The sequence below is a fragment of the Manduca sexta genome, chromosome 5 (genome assembly GCF_014839805.1).
Source record: "Manduca sexta isolate Smith_Timp_Sample1 chromosome 5, JHU_Msex_v1.0, whole genome shotgun sequence".
NCBI lineage: Eukaryota > Metazoa > Arthropoda > Insecta > Lepidoptera > Sphingidae > Manduca > Manduca sexta.
In genome coordinates this window covers 1,854,270-1,880,468 of record NC_051119.1, presented here as the reverse complement: position 1 = coordinate 1,880,468, position 26,199 = coordinate 1,854,270, and the positions used below count along the sequence as shown (strand labels likewise).

The window sequence follows — 26,199 nt, the reverse complement described above, 5'->3', positions numbered from 1 at the left end:
CAAGACTCAGATAAAAATTTTACTTGCTACATTAAGTATATACCGTATTTACCTTCGTATCAACAAGTGTATTATATTTGAGAATTTTGAAAGACTTTTTAATTTATGTAATTGAATTATGTAAAAGATTAATACAATCGATTTTAATTCTTGGAGTCACATATAAAGGCTTTGTCGTGACATTGTGAGGGCGCCTCTCTAGTTAACAGTTTACGACCGACAGGTCAGCATCGAGCATTTGGCGCAGAATGGCACTGTGTGCTATGGGTCGATTGACGTTATTAGTGGTCTTAGTCGTGTAGTCGTGTGATACTGTGCGTGCGCGTCGTGTGGACTGGTCGCGGGTGATGGTCGTGCCAAACCCTACGCAGCGGCGACACAACACCCTCTGGCTCTGAAGCCGACCGCTCGAGCTGATCTCTGCGGGGCATCTCGTGCTGTCTCCACACTGTCCGGTGCATCGGACTCGGATGCAATCTATAGTGAGTTAATCTATTACTCTTTGTAGATAAATATGAATTAAAATGCTTTAATATTTTGTTAAATAGATAATTCATATATTGTGCTGCGCAAAGTAATGAAATGCGATTGCGGTGCGTACATTGTTCTCGGAAGTGTTTTGTTGACGCCGTCGCGCCAGGCTTTGTGTCGGACACCTCAGCGACGGCCCGTAGTCTACATTTGAATGTTCAATTGTTTATTATGCAACACGAACAACCATTATTAACATTGTGAGTGCTGGCCGCTATATCCGAGGGTCATACACGTATCTGAGTCGAACGCAATGTAGCTCACGTCGGTAACACAATACACAACCAGACACCACATTCAGTACTCTATTTTTAATCAGGACTAGCAGACAGTGTAAACAAATTGACCTATAATTTTTTTATTATTTATATGAATGTAGTTTTATGTACAACTTTGGATTAAGAGAAGGAATTAATTTAAATTTGCACAATTTATAAAAGCCCCTTATGAAATAAGTATTAAATCATACTTGGGCATACTGAGTTCATTAAAAAATATAGCAGAAATGCTGTGGTCTGAAATAGTTGTAACAAGTTTTATAATTAAGGAAACTATCATCAAGGAAAAGTTATCTAAATAAATGTCAAAGGTGGCCCCAGAGCGGGTCACACTAAATATATGCTAAATGTTAATGAGATACATCTTGTAATGTCAATGCATGAATATTGAGTAGAGCGGGCATGAGAGGGGTGAGGGGAGACATGGTTCTCTCCGTGACCTTCACATTTGATGTGACAGATGCGTGCCTGCACTTGTTACTGTATACACTGCCAAACTTCAGCTGTTGACAGCTGAGATAACACTGTTTACATATATGTTTACACAGCTGATACCACAATACAGGTGTGTAGTGAGCGCACATTCTGGGGTGTCATATAACACTGTACAAATTTTTCCTTATTAGTATAAAATTACAAAATAAAACAATATTTAAATTATTTATGTTTCTAAACATTAACAATCCAAAGAAAAATTTATAAACAATCAAAACTTTGCACTAGGTTAAAAAATTATATACTTTTTTTATTTTAACAGTAAAATAAACAGGTATTTGTCACAATGATAAACAATTCCAACATTTGAAGTTGGGATTGAGTGAGTATTGTCTTCGCCAATATTTCTAAGCTAACAACTTCTGAACATAATCCACTGGCCACCCACTGTCCACAAACAGTTCTGATGACTCTCCAATTTGACTGGCGAGGTTATGCTGTTCAAACCTTCATGTCATATGGAATTGAGGCTTTTATCTGACTGAGAATGGCATTATCTCTATGAACTGACTCTTTCACATCATAATATGCTGAAAAATTGTTTTTGCATCCTGAATTCTCAAGGCAGATTAAGGAAAATGTTGGCAGTGTTTGGGTGGTATATAAATATTCATAGTCTATAACAACTATGTATTTTATAGCTAATATTTTTAGTAATATGAATAAATTTAAAAATACCGTAATTGGTACTCTGGTCACTTTGCGGCCTAAAATCTAATGTCTCAGATTTACTACTCTAATTAGAGTTCAGTTTGGTGTTATTACTGTTTAATACATATATTGTGATGCTATTATTATGCTTCTCATGAAATATAGCATAAAACAAGATAAAGACACCTAAATATATTTTTTTTGTATTTGCATATATTTATTGGTAACAGAGTGTTATATTAGTATCTGTTGAGTGTCACAGTCAGTGTAAATACTATATGTTTGATAATGTACAACAATAAATAACTTAGTATTCAATCTTGGAAGATTTTACTGTAATTAACTGAGGACTTCATTATTACAGGTGTAATAATATTATATGTATATATGTGTGAGTATAAAGTACTACCATATTTGTATGGGGTGTTAACACTATCACCAAATGCAACTGACTAAGTACAATACAAAAGAATACTAATTGTTTTGTTGCATAAATTTGTCATGAATTTAAAAATGTACAAATAATATTGGCAGTGATTACCAGCATGTTATAAAGTTTTTTTTGTAATAACTGATAAACTGATTGGCATGCAACAGTATATAGCAAATTATATAATAAAAATACACAATGCTGTTGAGGAAAAACCATTACAAAATGTAAAAAAAACAAGATAATAGCCATGTTACTGGTTACCATACAGTACCTACCAGTGGCGAAGCGTCCATACAAGCCGATTCCTACCGGGTTACCTTTTGTAAATTAACTTAAAATAATTTAAATGAAAAACATAACTATATAACTAGAATAATTAATAGTATATTCAAATAAGTCATCCTATACCTACTTATTTCATTAAATCAATACTTCAACGATTACGGTACATAGTTCATATTATTATCAATTCGTTAAATCGTAACTCGCGCGCAGTGCTCGCGCCTTGGTGTTTGAAGTGAACCCGGCCGCGCGTAGCTTCCCTCGCGATATTGTTGTCTCTTTCACACGCAGCACGGTGTCTTTGTCTAATCTTTTGGAAGTGACGTAAAAATACATGTGTGCGTGCGTGTATGTGTACTTCAGGGTAACCCGAGAATTTGCGGCTTAATGTTGGGCCATTGGCGCGAATTTTTTTAAATAATTTAGAATGTATAATTAGTGTTTGTGTATAGTGTGGATTATTAATTTTTGTTCAAAATATGTGATTATTTGTTAAATTTAGAGTTTAGAAATAATGTTTATGTTAGAAGGAAATTATTAAGTATAGCTTTTGCCCGCGGCTCCGCCCGCGTTATAAAGTTTTTCAGGCTAAAGTTTTCCGTTATAAAAGTAGTAGTTTCCCGGGAGCCTATGTTCTTCCCAGGGTCTCAAACTGTCTCCATACCAAATTTCATCTTAATACGTTGGGTAGTTTTTGAGTTTAATACGTTCAGGCAGACAGATGCAGCGGGGGACTTTGTTTTTATAATATATTTTTAGAACTTTTAAGTGAAACATTCCCGTCATACATCATTGTTGCATAACTTTAATCGTTTACGCAGCGCAGGCAACGGAAGCTCTCAAAACTCATAATTTTCCCCGGTTTTGCAACATGTTTCATTACTGCTCCGCTCCTATTGGTCATAGCGTGATGATATATAACTTTGAGCACTCCACAAACAAAGTACTATTCAACACAAAAATATTTTTTCAGTTTGAATCGGTAGTTCCTGAGATTAGACATTACTGCTCCGCTCCTATTGAATATAGCGTGATGATATATAGCCTATAGCACTCCACGAACAAAGGGCTATCCAACGTAAAAAGAATTTTTCAGTTTGGACCGGTAGTTCCTGAGATTAGCCATTACTGCCTCGCTCCTATTGGGTATAGCGTGATGATATATAGCCTATAGCACTCTACGAACAAAGGGCTATCCAACGCAAAAAGAATTTTTCAGTTTGGACTGGTAGTTCCTGAGATTAGCCATTACTGCCCCGCTCCTATTGGGTATAGCGTGATGATATATAGCCTATAGCACTCCACGAACAAAGGGCTATCCAACGCAAAAAGAATTTTTCAGTTTGGACCGGTAGTTCCTGAGATTAGCGCGTTCAAACAAACAAACAAACAAACAAACAAACAAACAAACTCTTCAGCTTTATATAATAGTATAGATTAAGTATGATATTTTACTGATTTTAATTTATTGTGAACAGCGTATTACATGTTAACTGTAGAAAAAAATATTTCCTCGGGTTACCTTTTGAAAATTTTCACCCTTCGCCACTGGTACCTACTACCTACATGCCTTGCAAAGTATGAAATCATTTACCAAAGTTTTCCTCAAAACTCACCATCACTTTATGAAATCTTAACTAGATGTTCCTCACGGTTTCGTCTATATGGAGAGGATTTACCGGAATCAAAGCTTTACTGTACACTTTACTTGGGTCGACAGTAACCAGCCTACATAATGATTTATAATTATCCAGTCCATTATTTCTTTCTTTCAAATTTCCTCCATGTCCATTAAGCTGTTTTTGCGTTTACAAAAAATATTATACCTTTATTCTCGAAGGGGTCGTCAGAGATGCAACCTGGGCATAATATCGGGCACAAATTCCAGACTCCTTGCTCATACTGAGATAACAAACCCAAAGTATTTTGCCCAATCAGGTATTCGAATCTGAGACTTTAGGGCGGTATGGTACCGCGCACATAATCAAGTACACCACCGTGGCAGTCAGTGCGTTTACCTTTGGCGAAAATCCAAACATATTCAATGACTTTTGCCTTTATTATAATAGTAGGTGGATATGGCCTCGTTAGTCTGGTGGTGACGTGTAGAGCTGTGGACTGAGCGTATCAAGATTTGATCACCAGGTCCAGCAACACGTTATGTAAGTCTATCTAATCTGCTTTAACCGGAAATAATTCCCCAAATGGTGGCGAGGTCAGTAGGGCCCGCCATGCTAATTAAACCAAATCAGATTTTATTCAGATTATATTATAGATTCTGCTAATTGCTTGAAAAAAAATTTTTGTACCGACCTCACGAATAATGAAATTAGGGCTGGTAGGTATAGTGTGCGGTTATGGAGAGCGTTGATCACTTACCATCGCTTGAAACAGCCCCTGTCATAGCTGAAGAAATACTGCTGGATAATAATTCCACAAGAAAACTGCAACCGAAGGTAGTATCATTGAGAAGCGCTTTGCATCTAAAAGAATCAACCGTTTCACCAGGATGTGAGCCCGGACTGCTAGGCACCTTTGGCCAGATAAACCCAGAAAGTTCCTAATGTGCCGAAGAGGGCTGCCAATGTTTACGTGCCGGTGTAGTGTGTATAAAGTGTCACTGACAGCCCAGCTATTACCGAATGTATTCCATCCTCTGGGCTCAACGCGGGGTCTTAAGACCGGTGACTCCAATCGCTCAGTGGCCCTTGAGTAGAAGCGGTAGTGTCATTTCACTGTCCTCTAATAACAAAGATAAGTGGGTAAGTGTGGCGCCTAAACCACTGCGACGGCCCTGTCCGTGTGTTTGCGCACGCTATCGCGCTCGAATGCCGGTCGTTACTCGCTGATAACAGCTTTGGGCGCTTTCAGATTACAACATACGACTCTCACCCGAAGACAGCTGATTTGTTTCTTTTTGGCGTAAGTTGCATCCATCACTTCTTATCCCTTCTTAATCTAATACTTAATTCTGGCGCCCCCTTTGGAGTTAGAAGTAATAATACTCGTGAAGTTGTGCAAAGTAAGTTTTCACTCTGCGATTAATATTTCAATACACTTACATATATGAGACAAAGACACGTAATAGACGTTTGTTCTCGTTGTTTCACCTTTGTTATAGAAATGTAACTAAAAAAGTGATAGCTTTGTTTAAAAAAAACCAGATGTGTGCGTGTTTTCTCTGAGTATTTTGATATTTTCTGATATAACTTGTAGAACAATGTAATCCGTTCGTAACGTCCTGACCGTGAGAGATACCGTTGTATTCCAAGTCCTGGAATGCAGTAATATCTCCGTGCTTCGCCACGCATTAACATTAGCATGCACCGCGCTCTGCGAACTGTTCCCACTGCACACTGCCCGCGCCATGTCGCGGAAATGTTCATTAGTTATTGACTCGTCGAAATAGATGCAAATTCAACTTTAAACCAACAACTTAAGGTTTGGTTACTTAAGGTTAAATGCTATTAAGATTAATGAACAAGTGCAACGTTAAATTGCTATTAGAATTAATCTGTGTATAGTGCATTCAATATAAATTAGCACCTTATCGTTTTGTAAGCAAAGGAATCACAATTACTGTGAGGAATATTAGCGCGAAATGTGAATATTGCCCATTTAAAAAAATTTGCAAAGTGATACTGGATTTTTTATTCAGTATCAGCCCAGAGTTTGGAATCTATGAGGATAGGCTTACGAAAATAGGTGCACAGTTGCACCTTGGCTTATCCCTCGGGGATAAAAGGTGCGAGTGTTTTTATTATACCCATATTAATTAGCTGATGATCGCATCCACACCTAGTATCCGTTACAACTTACTTCACAAGCTATTATAGTATAAGTACTAGCTAAGGCTATGTTACACGGGGCTCGCGAGGGGCACGTACTACATGTGCGAGTGCGCCCCTATAGAGGGAAGTTTTAGGAAAGACAGGGAAGTGTTATCAGTCACCGAAAATTGTACCCACTATTGGGTTACGGTCTCAAATAAATTAATATTGTCTAGGATTTCTGTAAATTTTATTAGTGGAGTACAATCAGTATGTTTGTTACACAGAAATAATGAAACACCAATTCCACTCAGTCAAGAACACTTTGCCTTTTTAAATGTAACTGCATATAGAGGCCACTACAAACATTAAAACCTCTACTGTATAATTTTCTAACATTCACCATGCGTAATGCAGCAACAAGCTGTTACTTCACGTTAGTATTTTTTTACGAATAGTCGCTGTCCAGTTTTGTTCTCAAATGTCTACAGGCTTTAGCATAGTCCCACCACTTGCGGTTACTCTGGGCCTGAGAACGAACTTGCGAACTTTGTGTCTGCAATCCGTTCCGCACCCCATTAGGCTATTATTACGTTGAGATTTGTAATCATTGCCAAATATGAGTCAATAAATTGATTAAAATAAGGGACGGCAATAGGTCCCTTTACAACAGACAATTGTAATAAATCTTAAAATAGGTAAATACAAATATGACAGTCAGATAGTTGTATCCGCGGGACAGTGACCACCGTAAGTAAGCGAGGTGTGAACCCGCCGTATAGTGACCCACGTAAATGTATCGCGTTCTGGGTCCACCTGCGTATTTCCGACTTAGAACAAATTGGAGAGGGATGATCTGTTGCCACTCTATACTGTATTGGACGCCCTTCTACTTACCGTTAAGTGGCGTGCCTGTGCCGTTGACATCAAAAATAATAAAATAAAGCTTACATCGTGTACAGTGTTATTGCGGTTAGTGCACGTTACGCTAAACATTTGTATGGGCCGCGAGTGTCGCCAGCGCGCTGCTGCACGCATTCGGGGAAGGCGTGCGAAACATGCACTCGTTGCCAAGAAATGGAAATACCGAGACTGCTAAAAATATTAAATACCCACTGAACTCTACATACGGTATGTTTTGTACTTATTATCAAAGGAAATTAAATAATACACTAATTAAAAGATCGATAGCGGGGATGTGGCGCGTGCGGTGCTTTAGACATTCGCGGATGCGGATTTTTGGTTTACATCCGCGGATGCAGATGGATATTACATCTTTTTAAGAGATATAGGGTATCCGCTGGAGATTTTCTACTTTAAATAACACAAGTGGCAAAGCAGATCCTATTGCTCCTGTTTGAATAATAAAACAAGATCTGTTTTAATAAACAGCATATTTATTATCTACTGTAGGTAGGTATTAAAAACTAACTGCAAGTTAAATTTCAACACACTCATATCAACCTTGATTTGTCAGAATAATAAAGACACAGTTTGAAATAATTTGGAGTGAGCACTGAGCACGGCGTTTCCATACGCGGCAGTGTTGTGTTACTGTTCTGAGATGATCTGGTGCGGCGAGGGGCGATCCTATACCATAGATATGCACGAGCTTCGCCTTCAACCGCGCCGGATCTACACCGGCTGCGCTTCACACACGCGCACGCGCACGCACACACGCGCACGCACACGGACACACGCGCACGCGCACGCACACGTACACACAGTAATTAATAATTATGTCATTGTTGCACTACATCCGACAGATGATTATGATCACTGATCACTTTGACATTCACGCGTCATCCTTGACTGTGCAGTGTACAGTGGTACGGCGCGTCATTGGCCGAGTGTTGCGAATAAAGGAAGCCCCAAGCATGGAATATGAGAAAAATGATTTGTGTTTGACAAATTGCTTCTAGTCTGAGTTGCAGTAAAATGACTTGCGAGTGAGCTGAGACCCACGATACCACGACACTTATTTCTAGTGTGTGGTGGAGACGTTATGAATGCATGAATGTTGAATGGGTTTGCTTACTTTTACTCAGTAGCCTTGATTTTGATGACGCGAGCTGTGCAAAAATGACTCGTATGCGAAAAAATGGCTCTCGTAACCGCACCTTGCTTAAAAAGTAAACTATTAAAATTGACATTTTCATTTCGGGCGCGACGCAGAGTGCTCACTTCACCTACTAAAGAAGAACTTAGTGCAACCATATTGATTATCGAAAGATGTCTTTCTACAGTTGGTGGAATTATGCTGGCCTGTTTGAAACTGGATGTACACATGCTGATCCCGGAACGCGACACACTTACGGTTTGCCAGTATGGCGGGTTTTACATCTTGTGTACGATGGTCACTATCCAAACGGATACACATATGCTATTCCAGCCTGTTCCGTGACGCGACTTGGAATGAACTGACATGCCGTCTGATCCAAAATATACAATGATTGCATCAATAAATTAAAGATGTTATCAGAACTGAAATGATTTGAGATCGAGACAAATAATTCGCTTATGGGACGTGTGGCACACTGTTCGGCAGAGTAAAATAGCTCGTATTTATTAAAACCAGACGGCAGACAGTGACATGCGTAGGACCAACGCGCCGCGCCGTTCTCTACCACGAACGGCTTACTATTGCCTGTCCGTCTAACTTCAAATAATAATTACTAAATAAAGTTACTTAAATACGTCGTTTTTACGTTATACATAAGGAATTACCGGTGACTCATAAAACCTCAACGACGTGTTGTGAGAGGAAGCATTAAGAAATGAATTACCAACATATTGCAATTATTCTCCATAATATTTTAAACGGTAGATGTTACGCGCTATCTAAGCCACGTAAATTCCAAGTGTAGCAAACCACATGTTTGAGACAATAATAATAGTTAGCAAGCGATTCGTGTAGACCAGCCTTGCAGCATCCGTTTGTGAATATGACTCATTTATCGAGCCGCTAGTCAGTCACTAGTGACGTCATCAGGTTCACTGCTAACTCATCTCAGACAGCATTCGTGCAGTCTTTTTTACTAGCCGTATAGATATTAGGTATTCTAGCCTATAGTTTACAAAGGGGTGTGCGGTGGTGGCCGCCGCCGTTGACATTATGTTCCTTGCATTGTTTAACCACATCTTATCTTACTGATATTATAAACGCGAAACTGTGAAAATGTTTGGCTGTTTTTATGTTTGGATGAATTTAAGCTCTTAGTAGTAAGATGTACTTCATTTGTCTGAAATAAGTGCAGACACTGCTGAACAGATTTTAATGTAATTTAACACATGGATAGACTATTTCCTAGTGTAGCATATAGCCAAATTTTCACTCCAATAATTTGCACCCGGGGTAAATATTATCATTTTTATCTGATTTTTAATAGATGGTAGTTGCGTCGTACAGATGGTGCTATGGAAAGCTGCAGTGATTCAGTGATTTTTGTTATTTAGTTTTGTGAAGGCTTTCCACGCGGCTAAAGCTGCAAAGAAAACTTAATTAAGAATGAAAAGTATTCGTTTCCTCGTAATGACTTGCTTAAACTGAGATCAGTGATATTGAATAAGTGTTATCGATGTAGCGCCGGCCGTGATTGTGGTGACAGCGCGGTTATCGCGGCTCAGGTGAAGTGCCGCTCTTGTCCAATTGCAGTTAATTATGCGAATCGAGTGATAACGTCGCGTCGCGTGCGGGCCGCGGCGCAGCGATTACTGCACAATACTTACTATCTCTATAGATTAGGGCTATTGGACTTATCATACAGACGAATACGATCGTGTTGATATGTGTCGATATAATTCTATTCACACTTAACGCAATTTGCAGCAAGTGAAGTCCCGTATATGTATACTTACATCAGAAACACCTTCACGCATTGGGTAAAACTTTAAACATTCGTCGGTAATGACACGCGGCGGGTCAGCGGTTACACACGAGAAGGTCGCGGGTTGCGTTCTCACCACTTTAAATATGTTTAGTGATTGTGACGCAAGACGTGTCGACGACACGCGGCCAACACCACGGCGCTTCCGCATGCGACGTCTTCGATTTACATAAGCCAAAACATTTAACAACTCGCGGCCAAGCCTCGTAGCCCCTGCGACTTAGTTGCGCCCAACCAATATAGAGCAGTGGGCACACGTTATATCTCTCTTAAACTACCAATTCTTATTCTGTAATCCGGGACTTGCAGGGCATTTTATTACCCTGACAACTCGAGCTCGGTGAGTGTCAAAACATTAAAGTACACAAAAATATTTTAATTAATATCCGAATTATGTCTGTAGTCGGCGCCTGTGTATATGCCGCGAAATAATGTAAAAAAATAGCTTCTATCAGCCCTTGGTCTGCCACTAGCAAGTGTTGTACTTACGTCTCCCAAATGAGCGCGCATTCACCGTTACTCGCTGCTGTTTCCAAGTAGGCCTCCGCTGCTGCCGTTCCACCGTGCAGGGAGCCGTCCTACAATACATTTAATCGCGGTCTCCTCCTAAATTAAGTATGAATACAATATATTTTTTTAGCCACCGCCACCATATCGTTAATCCCAAATGATATCGACGTAAATGTATTTACTTGAAGTGAGACCGAACGAATACTTGAACACTACTTTATTGGTACTTTAGAATTATTGCATGAAATTGCAGAATGATGTAATAATTTAGCGAATATAGAGGTTACAATAGCACATAGTGAAAATAACAAACTATTTTAGCAACGAGAGACAGATCTAATACCGCTAAATTAAATCTTACTTCTCACTTACTAATCCTTACATTATAAATTCAAAAGTTTGTAAAAAAGTTTGGATATTTGTTAGAAGTAAACTCAGATACAGCTGAACGGATTTGGATTAATCTTGGCACGCATGCACGTATGTAGGTTACATTTAATCAAGGTGAATGACTCCCGAAGAAAATCATTGAAAAAATTTAATTTAATTTTAAAATAGATGGCGTTGGCGTCATATAGATAGCGCAATGGATCGGTACAGTGGTAGATTACACGCGGGTGAAGTCGCGCGCATTACCTAGTTGTCTATAAAATAAAAACAAACACACGTCTGTTGTCATCGCCACCTAGTGATGGTTGAGAGTACTATTGAACAAGAACAAGTTAGGTACGGCATCGAGGAAAATATTTTGTCACCCTATTTATAATACATGATGTATGATTTAATTAAACCTTGTACATTTATTTATTAAAGAACAGTCATAAAGCATTTGAATTTATATTATTTAAATTCACCCGATATCCCAGGCGAAAATACAATTTAAAGCACCTTACTTGAATATGATAGTATATTATATAAATATCTATGATTATACTGAAATAATAAATATTTCGGGTGGTGTGTTAATAAAAAAAATAACTCGACTTAAGTAAAATTTGTCGCTAAAGTGGAGGCCGTAAAAAGTAAACACCATAACATTTACTTTGAATGTTAATGTCAAATATCAATGGAAAAACTGTAAGTTAGGGTGTAACTATGAGTCAGCTTCGCCAGGCGCAGACTGTGTGTCGGCCGTGCCCCGGGGGCGCGCTATGACGGTCGTGGACGGAAGCACTCCCGGGATCACTCTCCGGCTCCGTAAGCGATGAACTCGCGCGCGCTCGCCTTCCAAGTCTGGGGCCAACCTGGGGTCAGTGCGTTGTCGAGGGGTGTATAGCACTGCGTGGTCTGAAAACCAACAGTTCTTTACACACATGAACAAGGCCTGCACGGGCTGCGTCACTTGGATGCAATAATCACTTGACATTTAATGTTGACAAAGAGCTGTTAATATATTACTTTCCTATATTATGAAACTGACAATAACTTCAACTACATTACTAAAGTAATCAACAGTCGGTGAGTTGACGATGCTGCATCTAATTTATATAGCTCGGTAGTTTAAGAAATTGTCAACTCCGTGATATTTTGTATCTTTTATGAAAACCAAATAATCATTGCCGCCATTTTGTGTCGAGTTTCTAGCGGAAGAAAATAAAAGCATCCGTGCGATGACTTATAATATTATAATTTTAAATAAAAGAAATAGGTCCAAACGACAGCAACAAATATCGAATTATATTGTATGGCAGGGAGTACTCACAAGGTACAGGTTTAGATCTCCTTACTGGTTCACGTGGATCCGGAACACTCATGGACGATGAGTTCTGATGATATCTCTGCGCGTTCTCTACAACACAATAAAAGTTTACAATATTTATATGAATATTTATTACAAAAAACGTTGTCATTAACAGATATTTTTAAATGAAAATTAAAAAAACAATCTGTATATTCTGAAGTGTAGTCCGCTGACCTTGGAACATTAATAATATAATCTGGTTCACATATCACTAAACTAACCTTTCATAAAGTGCTGCTCAGACGAGTCGTCAGTCGATTCCTGATCGGATTCTGCTCGTTGGTAGTTGTTGCTTACTGCAGAACCACTAGTAGCCTCGTCTGACGACTGCTGTATCAACTCGGGCTGCGAGTTGAGATGCTCTCTACTGCATTTAGTTTGCAATAGTTTTTTTTCTTGATATACAATACTTTTTTTAAGCTTTTTGTAAAGTGCTCTCGTACGCACGTAGTTTTTATTAGTGTAGTAACACTTGTCTCTGATATCGTAGTTTGAAAGTTTCGTGTCATTATTCTTAAACTTTCTCCAATATTTTTCCAACTTTAATTTTAGGTCGTAGTATTCTTTGATCGATTTTATTATTCCATTGTCGATAATGTTTTTGAGTTTTCTCATAGCCCTCATTATAGTCCTTTGGCTTGTTAATAGTTTTTCCATAGTAACGATGTTTTTGAGACGTTGCCACTTATATATTTCGCTATTAAATTAATAATCTTCTTTATGGAGTGCAAACTCGAAAAAGACGAACAAACCTCTGTAAATATTAAAACTCCGGCTCGTTGTCGGTCCACCTCGCTGTGCTATCGGTTGCCACACTACACTTATTTTCGAAATTCTTAAAAGTACTCTGAATACACACGAAATTTCGAAAAGTCCGAGGCTGGATAACAACTGGCGACTTTTGTATCAGCAGTACTTTCCACACCCCACTAGGTGGATATGGCCGATTAGTTCAATTTACAATTAATATGTTGTAGCTTTAAGACTGCATTGCATCAGTAACAATTGAATACTAATGATATAAATTATAAACTGCGGCTTGTAAAATTGCACCCAAAGTAAAGGTATGGAGAGGGTCGGTCAGTTATATCAATGTTATTTAAAGCTATTTTCCTGTTGTGATCGCAGCAAAATGATTAATCATGTTTGAGTAACGTTACTCAATTATACTTAGTCTGGCCATAAATACTGTTACACTTAATTATAAAAAAATATTACATTTGAATTTCGAATCTGTCATTTTTATACGATTGTTCATTGTGTTTTCTCATTTTGGCGCCAATACATTGTAAAATATTTTGCGATATTAAAATGGTGTGGGGTGATAAAGAGAACCGAATCGCTGTGATAGCATTACACAAAGTAGGTATGGAGCCAAATGCAATTTTTAAAACTCTCCATACACTTGGTATTAGTAAAATGTTTGTGTACCGGGCTATTAATAGGTACAATGAGACCTCCTCTGTTTGTGACAGAAAAGATCTGGCCGTCCACGTAGTGTTCGTACGAAAAAGGTGGTCAAAGCAGTAAGGGAAAGAATTCGAAGAAATCCTGTCCGAAAGCAAAAGATTTTATCTCGGGAAATGAAGATAGCACCTAGAACCATGTCGCGTATTTTAAAAGATGACTTAGGACTTGCAGCCTATAAGAGACGCACTGGCCATTTCTTAACTGATAATTTAAAGAAGAATAGGGTGGTAAAATCGAAACAACTACTGAAGCGGTACGCAAAGGGAGGTCACAGAAAAATTTTGTTTACGGATGAGAAAATTTTTACAATTGAGCAACATTTTAACAAACAAAATGACCGTATTTATGCTCAAAGCTCTAAGGAAGCTTCCCAATTAGTCGACAGAGTGCAACGTGGACATTATCCGACTTCAGTGATGGTTTGGTGGGGTGTTAGCTATGAAGGAGTGACTGAGCCATATTTTTGTGAAAAAGGTATCAAAACATCGGCACAAGTGTATCAAGATACCATTCTTGAGAAGGTAGTTAAGCCCCTTAACATCACCATGTTCAATAACCAAGTATGGTCCTTCCAGCAAGACTCGGCGCCGGGTCATAAAGCTCGGTCCACGCAGTCTTGGTTGGAATCGAACGTTTCGGACTTCATCAGAGCTGAAGACTGGCCGTCGTCTAGTCCCGATCTTAATCCGCTGGATTATGATTTGTGGTCAGTTTTAGAGAGTACAGCTTGCTCTAAACGCCATGATAATTTGGAGTCCCTAAAACAATCTATACGATTGGCAGTGAAGAATTTTCCCATGGAAAGAGTGCGTGCTTCTATTGATAACTGGCCTCATCGTTTAAAGGACTGTATTGCAGCCAATGGAGACCACTTCGAATAAGCTTTTATATTTTTAATTGTTTTATATTTATGTATTAAACTGACACACTGTAAAAGTAATAAATGTTATTTGCAGTTAACAATTTTCTTTTTTCTTTATTACAATATTTATGGCAAGACTAGGTATAAATACATGTAACAATACAGCAGCGCAGGTGAGTCTGTACCTACTCTGTACACTACAAGAAAAGGGCTGGCTACAGAGTATACAATACAATACATTTTAAAAATTATGTTCTGCTGTGTGTGTTTTCTATGGCAGCGCACATCTCCGACACTACTGAACGGATTCCATATAGTTTTCAGCTTTTACAAGTGGACGAGTAAAATTGATAACATATTATAATGTTTCTTTAATTAAAATCCAATATCAAAAACAAATCGTTGTTTTAGGATTTCATGCAATTTACTTACAAAATTTGGTTAGAATTCTTGTACTGAGGCGGTGCAGGGGAAGGGAGCTAGTTTATTAAAATTGTTAGTCGCCTTTAATAGATGTGCCTTTTGATTATGAACTCGATTTCCATGATAAGACACCGATACTTGTGCTGATATGTTCACAGTTCTATTGTTTGGCAAAAGATAATCTGTAATCGAACCGATTGAAAACACTAAAATAATCGTGTTATTATTATCATGTGAGTGTCGCTCGCGCTTCGGCCGCGTGGAAACCTTCTCCCGCTACAAAAGTAGCTAAATCACTGTTCTCTATAGCTAGATCTATCTGTTGCGGCACATCCGCCACATCCGCCACACTATCCAGTACGGCAAGTTTACGACGCGAGCGCTGACTATTTCAAAACCAGATAAAATCATTCAAATATTTCCTACGAATGCAAATTACGGGGACAAAACGGAACCTATACATTATATTTGTAATCCAAGACATGATCTATTCGCGCGAAAATTTCATCAATTACTTCAAAGTTCTAACGAACATCCAAACCCTTTCATAAACTTTTGCATATAATTATTAGATAATATTCGTAAACTGAGATGAGAAATAAGTGAGATACGGCACTCATAGGTAAAATGATAATGTTTGTTCTACTGTTTACAATAACAGATGTCCGTAATATACTTTGATGCTAAACGTCTCCATCCTTTAACAGTAGTATATTACTTAGTATATTACAAAACGTAGTTCATTACCAATGACACTGCGTCGCATCCATCATTCTTAGACATCATGATGTGTGAAGGTCATAGAGAGCTCCAGTCCTACGGTATAATCTCATTATACTTTGGTTCACACTTGTTACAATTACTTTCGAACCCCCACAACCATAGAGCTTGAACACTGATGCATAACGGGGGAACTAAACAAAGCAGTGATATGTACCAATCGACACAGACCTGCAGCCTTGTTAAAATTGTATCACGCGTGATTCGTTTGTTTTAATCTAGAAACGCCCACAAGTTGTGACCATATTGACGATAAATATTATCGGTGTACGTAATTTAGTGGCTATTAGCACAGTATCAGCAGTTATCGCAGCGGACGTTCCCTGCACGCTGACTCGAACATTTTGTTAACAGTCGCGCTAGTCACGTAAAGACATTTCTGCGCAGAGGTATCCCTTTCAACCAATACCACCCGAGATAGATTCCATTACACGAAGCGCAAGCTTCGGTCCATTCCCCCTGGACGTGATTTGCAAGGAATTCTTCATCGTGCGTTGTTTTTGTAGAATCAGCTCTCGCTTTTACTTTTACACATCATTACGGTGTAGGACGCTTAAAATAATTTTCATATAAGGCTTGTAAGGCAATGTTGATCAGGTGTGAGTGGTCATTTGGCATCAGGTGACCCCCTCGCTCGTCCCGCGTGTTCGATAAAGCTCGGATCGTATGCGGATGTAAAGCTAGATTCCTTCATTTGTACCAAGTGGCTTCTACACACTTTAGTCATTAATTCATACTAATATAAATAGTTATTGCATCTGATTGCTTGTTGTATTGGAACGCTGAACATGAACATGAGCTTTTTTAATTCCGAATAAACATTTTAGTAGTATTCTTGTCGTATTGTGTATGTCGGCGTGCAGCGGCGAGCGGTGGCTGTGGCGAGTCCCGCGGGTGTTTCGTCACGCTTTACTACGGCCGCTATCGAGCCGGATGTCCTGTCGACATTTGATAATATTATTCGTGATTTTTCGGGTATTTCGCAATTCGGCGTGAGTGCACGAATTGTTAACAAGTGTTGACATGTGTTATACATGTAGCGCCGACTACCGATACCGAGCCCGTCGGTAGCTAGTGTGGACACACGCGGTATCGAAACTATTGCTGATGAATCGATTTACGGACGAGCGAACCTATGGACGTATTTGTCAGCAGCGCAGCGAGTATTGATCGGTCGTTAAACGGGAGGTCGCGGGCTCGCCTCTGGCGCCGATATAGTTTTTTGATTCGTGTTTATTCCATGTATCATGGTGTCTCAGAGACGCTCGATATAACACTTGATATTGTAGTGAGTACAGCGTGTGACTGGAAGGTTTTATATTAGTTATATCTGCAATAAGAGCCAGTTAGTGTGTTCGGGGCGTGCGTAACTAGTTATTGCGCTGGCTAGAGCTTCCAGCACGGTGTGCGGTGCAAGGGGGTGCGCGGTGCGTGCGGGTGCGCAGGTGCGCGCGGTCCTTTACCCGCGACACCGCGCCGCGCCGCTGCGACCTGCAGACACCATAACGTGTATACCAACTCTACTATTGTATGCTTGGCTTTGTTAAGGTACTCTTGGGTTGCCGCCAAGGCTGTGGACAGCACACATTGACATTTAATATCTACTTCGAGAAAATAACTATGTATTTGTAGCAGTTGATTGATTAGAAAATCCCGAGTTTTAACTAATAATTATTTGTGATACCTATTAAATATTATGGACTGAATATGCGATGGCATAATATGTTTTATATATTTTGATACATTGAAACTAAATTAATAGATCACAATAGTTATCAGTAAGAGTCAGTGACCTCTCGGCGCCGCGCCGCGCCGCGCCGGGGGCGTATTGGGAATAGGGTTGGCTACCGTGCCAGGAAAATAGTATATTTTCTTTAAGTATCCAATATGCTATCCTTCCAAGCCTAATGCTGATTAATTTCATATTATATAGCCCAAGGGCGGAAAATCCTCGGCCGTACACAGACCGCGGCGTACTTACAGTTCCTAAAAAATCTATTTCATATAGTATTTCATATATTAATCTCAAATTATATCAGAATTAGGGATGAAAGTAGATTTCGTTGGACTCGGTAATATGAATAGTAGCGAGCCCTGCGCGCTATCAGGCGGGTCACCGCGCGACACAGCCGTCTGTCTAGTGTCCGGGCCGAGCGTGCGCCGCGGCGAGTACTACTGAGCTCTCACTCACTCGCCTGGGAGCCTTCACAGGAACATTCATATTACAGCCCACAGGCTCGGTGGCGTAGTGGCCGGCGAGACGGCTGGGAATCAAATCAATACGGGATCTAATTAGAACCAATACAAATATTTGTATTTGTATGCTCAGCAAATATATCGTGTTATTCTCATGTCGCATATCTGTACAAAGGTTCATTCTACCACAATAGTGAGCGCACACTTGGATAACTACAAGTTTTAAAATCATATAAAATTCAAAAACATTGTTCCCACTATACCGAAATTCCTTTCGGGTAACAATTCAATAGGTGTTAGGTGTTGGTGGGGAAACAAGACCGCGGCCTGGCGTGGCTCGCCATGAACGCTCTTAACGCATCCAATATTTAATATTTCATAAAATATGCGTACGAGTATGTGATAAACAGAGTGCAATATAATGTAAGCGCACGAGTTGCGCCGCGAGTGACTGCATTATTGCGAGACAACGAACCCGGTTGCTAGGCGATGATAGACACAATAAAATGACAGCGCTGTTGCACCGCCGTGCCGTGGCAGGGCAGTGACGGGGCCGTATTTGAGTATATTACGTCGTGTGCATGTAGAATCGACTTTATAGCAAGTTCAGTGCAGCCAGAACAAAATATCGATTGACGAGAGTTTATTCTTGATGATTATCTCGATGTGGCTTCATGCAGTGCTTCGTAATTTGATACTTGCTACAGCGTCTGGCAGGCGTGCCGCTCACCATCCGACGTGCGACCTGTTGCGAATGTTGATAGGAACATTTAGCGCAACAATCATCCAAGTGCGAGCCGGACACTGTGGCGACGGTTCCGGGCCCTATCATTCGTTTTATTGTATTATTCGTATACAATTGATGTTATGATGTCGTGTTATTTATTCGATGGAGTATTCCCGCTACTTGTTACGGGTCAAAAGTAAACCCTTTTTAAGGTGGTAAAGACTTGTGGCGCGGCGTAGACTTAGCGATAGAGTACCGCTATCACCTTTTGAATAAGGATTATAGAACTATAACGTTAATTCGTCAAGTGTGCTTTGTCTTTTAATGAGATAGGGAGCGAGCTACAATCGAGCACTAATTCCAGACTTCAGGCAGAAGAAGCCGAAAAACCTAATATCACTTTGACCTACTCGGGTTTTGAACCGGCGACCTCAGTCCCATGTCGCACCACGTATGGAATATAACTAAACCATCGAGGCAGACAGAACAGAACTGTAAAAAATCAGTGTTTGGTGTTAATGGTTTGCACGGCGGTGCTGTCCTGCGCAGTGTCGCAACACGCAAGTGTCCGTGGCCGCGCTCGTATGTGCTCTTCGTATTGACATTACTCCGGCCTCGTGCGTGTAATCCAAGCAAACGTTTCGCCACACGGCGCCCTTCGCCGGTCGCGGTCCGCCTCGGACCTCGGGCCTAGCGTGCGCGTGCGCCGGTATACGCATAGACTTTGTGGCGCAACATATACATCAATGCTGTATTTCAGCGCGTGTTTATTTTTTGCTTAATAGAACCTGCAACCTCTCGTTTCACAACCGAAACGTAAACCGCTCAGTCAAGTAGGCTAGCAAGCGTTGATTGTAAGGTCCCGCGCTGCTGCACGACGTTGCGGCATGCGTAGTGTCGTGTGTAAATAGTGTTATTGACTCCAATGTGACCGTTTAGCTCCGGTGAGAGGTCGCCGGCCGCCGCGATAGGCACGCCATGACAATGCAATGTGATCAAGCCGACCTGCGCGCGCGCACTTTGAACGCAGGGACAGGATCAGCTCTAGTGTTTCAGCCTCCGTAACGCTACAATGTGAATTGTTATACACGCACGCTGCAAAAACTTTTTAGATTAGTTATTACTTATTTATGACCAGCCGGGGAGGTCTTTTTAGAAAAACCCACAGCAAGTAATCTGATCTGGGAGGCGCGATTAGGTTTTCTCAGTCCAAAGCCCAGTAATCGCTGCCGCTAAATCACGGAGGCGCAGTTTTTAGGAGATAAGTGTTTGCCCATTAAAGTAACTTTAGAAAGAAATTTGGCTCAGTATCATACGCATGACATGATTTCAAATGGCATTTTCCACAAGACACGCGCATTTATATTGCGTTAGTTATAAGTACTTAAAGTTATTGATGTAGCGTATATAATATAATGTCGGTACACCTGTAGCGTGCCAGTCGTCGGAGCCCTGAGGTCACATCACACACGCCGGCTGGAGCCCGCGCGTGAAGGCCGTCACGGAGCCACGACACGCGCATCACAAAGCGACGCGCTGCGGCCCCGACGCGGCCTCCACCTCCACTGCTTGTACTAGTTTCAGATTAAATAGTCAAGTGATCACCATCCAACACATTAGTTGTCTCTAAAGTGAGGGCCAAAAGTTAAAACAAGTTCTCCTGGTTTCCCAAACAGAGGCGGACATTTGAGAAGTGGTTAGCCCGACAGAAATTTTACCCCGGGCGCCCGAATAGCTGAAAGCTTTGCCACTCGCAGGTCTTGGAGTTGTTACTTACTATACACGATCACCCTCCAGGCCTGCTCACGTAGCTCTAGTCAAAGAGATCGCGTCACACCGCTGGCGCAACCCACCCGTAGTCAGTGGAGCATAATCACAATCATCGGCGGAGCGTCTCCAGAACTGACAAACTTTTTGTCGGTGAGTCAGCGAATTGACTTACCGTGTCTAATGGCGGACGCGCGCGGTTCAACCACTAAGTCACGCCTAAACACATCGCCGCAAATAATTTGATTACAATAAGATTCGGCGCAAGTACCTTGCTTTGTTTATTCGCGCACGGCGAGTGTTTAAACTGGAATCCGTAACCTTGAGCAAGCATTTAAACCAACATTTACCCACTCATCAATTAACTCCTTTTTAGGACCAACTGCTTTTGTCTCCATAGCTCAGCAGTAACTCTGTATATTAAATGTAGTTAGAATCGTGTCACCAAATACTTCAGATATCTATATAGAAAAATAAAAGTTGTGTATATGTGTTACAATTACAAGGTCGTTTAGACATCGCGTTACTAAAGTAGACCACATACTTATTCTTTTGTAAAAGGAACCCTATATTATGTAACTACAACCGTAGATGTGAAATAAAAAAAGAGTATGGTTTGAACAAAACAAATATCAATAAAATGTAATTTTGATTGCATACGCCATAATGGCACTATTACTAAATAAAGAATAGATTCAGAAAGTAAAACTGAATTATGGTGAAAATATTCAAATCATCCATCACTAACTCACTCCAGTATCGCTTTACGCCAACCGTAGCGTCTGCTGTGAGGCATCGGTGCTGCGGAGTGTCGACACGAGACCTCCGCGACGTCACCGATCACATGTTGAGAAACTGATAATTGATGGCGGATGTGATTTTTGTTCGGTGTTGTCGGCGAGGTCGCCTCACCGCATACTGCGCGCACCATGTACCGCGAGCCACGGTAGTATGGTGACGCAACACACGTCCGCAATTTATCAAACTCGGCGGCTGAAGCCTCCTCAATCTAAGTTCGTAGGTCGGGCAACATTGATGTTGCGCAAGCGGTGTCAATTATACTCCGATTCAAAATATATTCTTACATTAGTGTATGGGTTTATCAATAGTACGAGTGATATTGCGGCAGCATTTCTGTAAATGAGTCTCTTCCTGGTCGGTGCAGCGGTCCGCACTTGGAGCGTCGTGCGCCCCGTGACTCACGCGCTCTCTAGGGAACCGGTGGTAATAACGAAACAGCCGAGTCGCGAGTACAGTGCGGCGCGCGTCATGCGACCGAGTCCTACACAATGTACCCAGTCTCATTACACATCACGGCGCTTTTAACATTAGTTGTGCGATGTCTGGTGCTGCTTGCCTGCTTCAGCTTTGACCATCTGGTATAGATTACCTACCTGGTGACCGACAACGAATGAAAAATGGCTAAAATTAAAGCAGTCGTCTCGGTTTGCTCGCCTCATGATAAGGGTCACGCATGATCAAATATTTGTGTCACATCGCATTGCGGACGCACCTTGACATTGTCGATATTAGGTATTTCACCCATCAGTAGATACACCAGTTGCAATGTTGTCGATCTAGAACGCAACAGTGCTATTACCCGAGCACTGGCACCTAATTAGACCGCCGATCACATGCCACGTGCTTAATACCTAGCAATAACAATATTATGGTGACGTTAGTTGTTGTATGGTTTGGGATCTTAAATGAAATTGAGATTTTTTATTATAATAATATATAAAATAATATCAGCCCTGTATTATATACTTGCCCATTGCTGAGCACGGGCCTCATCTACTACTGAGAGGGATTAGGCCTTAGTCCACCACGCTGGCCTAGTGCGGATTGGTAGACTTCACACACCTTCGAAATTCCTATAGAGAACTTCTCAGATGTGCACCTGCACATCTGAGAAGTGAAGAAGAAGCACACGTGAGGAAACCTTTCCTCACGATGTTTTCATTCACCGTTAAAGCGAACGATAAATTCACAAAGAATACACACATGACTTTTTAGAAAAGTCAGAGGTGTGTGCCCTTGGGATTTGAACCTGCGGACATTCGTCTTGGCAGTCTGTACCACACCCAACTAGGCTATCGCCGCTTTTTAAGATAACAAAATAAAATGATCTTTTCAACATTTATTATTGGTATTGATGTGACGTTGCTGTGTGTTTCCAGATGGTTGTCGGGTGAGGTGCGATGGGCGCGCTGCGCTCGCACCTGGCGGCGGCGGCGGTGCTCGGCGCGCTACTGCTGCTCCTGCTCGCGCGCCTGCCCCCCGCGCGTCTGCCCGCGCCGCCCCGCCCCCTCGCCCTCACGCACCCCGTCGCGCCTGTCGCCAACCGCACCTCGCCGCCGACGCCGCAGCCGCCTTCACCCTCCTCAGCGCAAGCGCCCTCGGCTTCACCCTCGCCCGAGTCCACGGCGCGGCCCACGGCGCGACCCACAGCGCGTCCCACGGCGCGGCCCACGGTGCGAACGACGCGTAAGCCGACGAGCGGCGGGCCGGTGCTGACGCGCGACGTGTACGTGGCGGGGCACGAGCGGCCGCACCCCGAGCTGTGCCCGGCGCTGGGCGCGAAGCTGCGCCTGGTGGTGCTGGTGACGTCGGCGCCGTCGCACCGCGAGGCGCGCGCCGCCGTGCGCCTCACGTGGGGACACTACGCGGCGCGCTCCGACGTGGCGCTCGCGTTCGTGCTCGGAGCTCCGCCCGCCGCGCTGCGCCCCGCCATCGAGCAGGAGGACGCGCTCTACGGCGACATGATCGTGGGCCGCTCCATCGACTCCTATTCCAACCTGACGCTCAAGACGCTATCGATGCTGGAGTGGGTGGACACGTACTGCCCGCGGGCGCCGCGCCTTCTCAAGACCGACGACGACATGTTCATCAACGTGCCGCGGCTGCTGGAGTTCGCGTCGGCGCCGTCGCGCGTCAACGCCACGCGCACCATCTGGGGCAAGGTGGTGCGCAAGTCGCTACCGAAGCGCACCACCAAGTCCAAGTACTACGTGTCGCCGGCGCAGTTCCCGGGCAAGGTGTTCCCGGACTTCACGACGGGCCCGGCGTACCTGGTGACGGCGGACTGCGTGCGGCCGCTGCTGGCGGCGGCGCCGGCCGAGCCCTACCTGCGGCTGGAGGACGTGTTCGTGACGGGCGTGCTGGCGGCCAAGCTGGGCCTCACGCGCCGCCACGCGCCCGAGTTCTACAACAAGAAGGTGGCCGCCCACCCCTGCGCCGTGCAGCGCGGCCTCGCCATACACATGGTGCGCTACCACGAACAGTTCGACCTCTGGCGCAAGCTGCTCGACGGAAAGACCAAGTGCGCCACATAACTGTATACCGCGACACTCCGCGACACTCCGACACGACTCGCACCAAGCGCGACACTTTGAGAGACAACCGAGAAAACTCCAATAGTAAATAAAGTCCAGGACGCTAATGCTTAGCGACTTTGTGATTATTTTCGATACCTTGAGGATTTCTTTATAGACCGATAACAATAAGGGCGTGTAGTGCAGTGAAAGGCGTTAGTGTGTGTGCAAGCTGTGCTGAGTGTTCAGTGCGGTGCGGATGAGCCGCGACTCGACTCAAGTACAAAACTGTACAAGTTTACAACTCGTGTATTGAGCTCGCTTCCACTCACGCCGAGCGCGAGTCACAGAACAGTAAACACCTCTCGGCGGTGTTTTCTTAAATATACTATATTGATTATAAATAATATTCAAATTTAAATTATAATTAGTTCATACAGGGGGATTGAGTTATTGTGTTGGCGTGTCCACTGCCCCCATGGGAGGGCCGCGTGCTGCCACTGTTTATAATATAATGTCTATTTGCAGTTCATATCAAGTTTCATTTTATTCTATTTATGGCCATTACTAGCCAAATGTATTTTTTTATAAATGTTTTTAACAATATTTTTTTAGTTTATTTGACCTACAACTTGCTAGCTTGATTCGTACTCGGTGTGAGTGGAGGTTTTTCTTATAAATGTGCCGCGGCGAGCCTGTGGCGATAGGTGGCCCCGGGCTGAGGGACAGAGCGGCGACGACAAAATAATGCCAGAGCAAGTGAAACTCAACCTTATAGCCGTTGCCTGTTATACTACAGAAATTAGGATAATGAAAACACTGAGCAGTTCAGACGCATAAAGTTGGATTTCAGTTATCAACGTTTGCTCTCTCGCGCGAATCCTTCCGCGCTGGCCCTCACCCGACGACACAGCTTCGGCACGACACATGCGCAAATATATCGGAGGAGGTATCGCGCAACACTCCTCCCATATCAACTCCATTGTTTGTTGGATTTGAGCTTTTGTCGTGTACGTGCGACATGCTGTTGTGTGTCGGTCATCAATCTCTAGTGTCGGACACTCGCCGCCACTAGAACTGCGACTTTAAGCAATAATATTATATAACGAGTAGCAATATAACCGCACGCGATGGCGGCGGCGGGACGGGGGAACGAGGGGGGGGGGGGTGAGAGTATAGACTATAGCGCCTTGCTCCTTGCGCGACACGACGCAGCGCTTACGTGCTGGTGTGGGGGCAACACTCGGGCGAACAGCAAATGAACGATAAGTTACACAATGATATCGTGCGCGTTTCATACATTCCTTACTTTTTCCAATGTTACAAAGCTGTGTGGTTGCGAGTGCTGTCCCCCACGCGCTGCGCATGCGCACTGAGCGACTGCGCCGTCCACTCACACGATATTATACTAATATTATTATAATAAACAAAAATGTAGGTGTGTGGAAGTATGGAGCGTGTCGTCGACACCGCGCGGGCTCGACACCGCTCGCGGCTCGCGCCCGCGCGGTGTCGCGCCGCGCTCGCCGCCCGCCGCCGAGACTCCGCGCCGCCACAGTGGCGCCGTGCGGTCGCGGCGGCGCGGCGCGGATTGTGGATAACGCCAGTGATTGTCGGTTGTGTCTCCTGTAAATATAATACTGTAATATATACCTAGTCTTGCCATAAATATTGTAATAAAGAAAAAAGAAAATTGTTAACTGCAAATAACATTTATTACTTTTACAGTGTGTCAGTTTAATACATAAATATAAAACAATTAAAAATATAAAAAGCTTATTCGAAGTGGTCTCCATTGGCTGCAATACAGTCCTTTAAACGATGAGGCCAGTTATCAATAGAAGCACGCACTCTTTCCATGGGAAAATTCTTCACTGCCAATCGTATAGATTGTTTTAGGGACTCCAAATTATCATGGCGTTTAGAGCAAGCTGTACTCTCTAAAACTGACCACAAATCATAATCCAGCGGATTAAGATCGGGACTAGACGACGGCCAGTCTTCAGCTCTGATGAAGTCCGAAACGTTCGATTCCAACCAAGACTGCGTGGACCGAGCTTTATGACCCGGCGCCGAGTCTTG

General features: G+C 42.5%; 2 protein-coding genes across 3 annotated transcripts; one reads left to right on the top strand and one right to left on the bottom strand.

The window, feature by feature from the left end:
• The first annotated feature begins 139 nt into the window (after positions 1–139).
• LOC115452667 (beta-1,3-galactosyltransferase 5) lies at positions 140–25,773 on the top strand. 2 transcript variants are annotated; one of them, XM_030181257.2, is made up of 2 exons: positions 140–482; positions 22,984–25,773. In XM_030181257.2, the coding sequence occupies exon 2, from the start codon at positions 23,005–23,007 to the stop codon at positions 24,136–24,138; it is 1,134 nt and encodes a 377-aa protein (XP_030037117.2). In that variant the 5' UTR covers positions 140–482; positions 22,984–23,004; the 3' UTR covers positions 24,139–25,773. The 2 variants fall into 2 exon arrangements, with proteins under 2 accessions (XP_030037117.2, XP_030037118.2); XM_030181258.2 differs by lacking the exon at positions 140–482 and adding an exon at positions 5,508–5,592.
• LOC115452668 lies at positions 11,755–13,609 on the bottom strand. The gene is made up of 3 exons (XM_030181259.2): positions 12,800–13,609; positions 12,540–12,626; positions 11,755–12,124 (listed from the first exon to the last, which is right to left on the bottom strand). Exons 1-3 carry the CDS (start codon positions 13,233–13,235, stop codon positions 11,931–11,933), a joined length of 717 nt encoding a protein of 238 aa, XP_030037119.1. The 5' UTR covers positions 13,236–13,609; the 3' UTR covers positions 11,755–11,930.
• Positions 25,774–26,199: the final 426 nt, after the last annotated feature.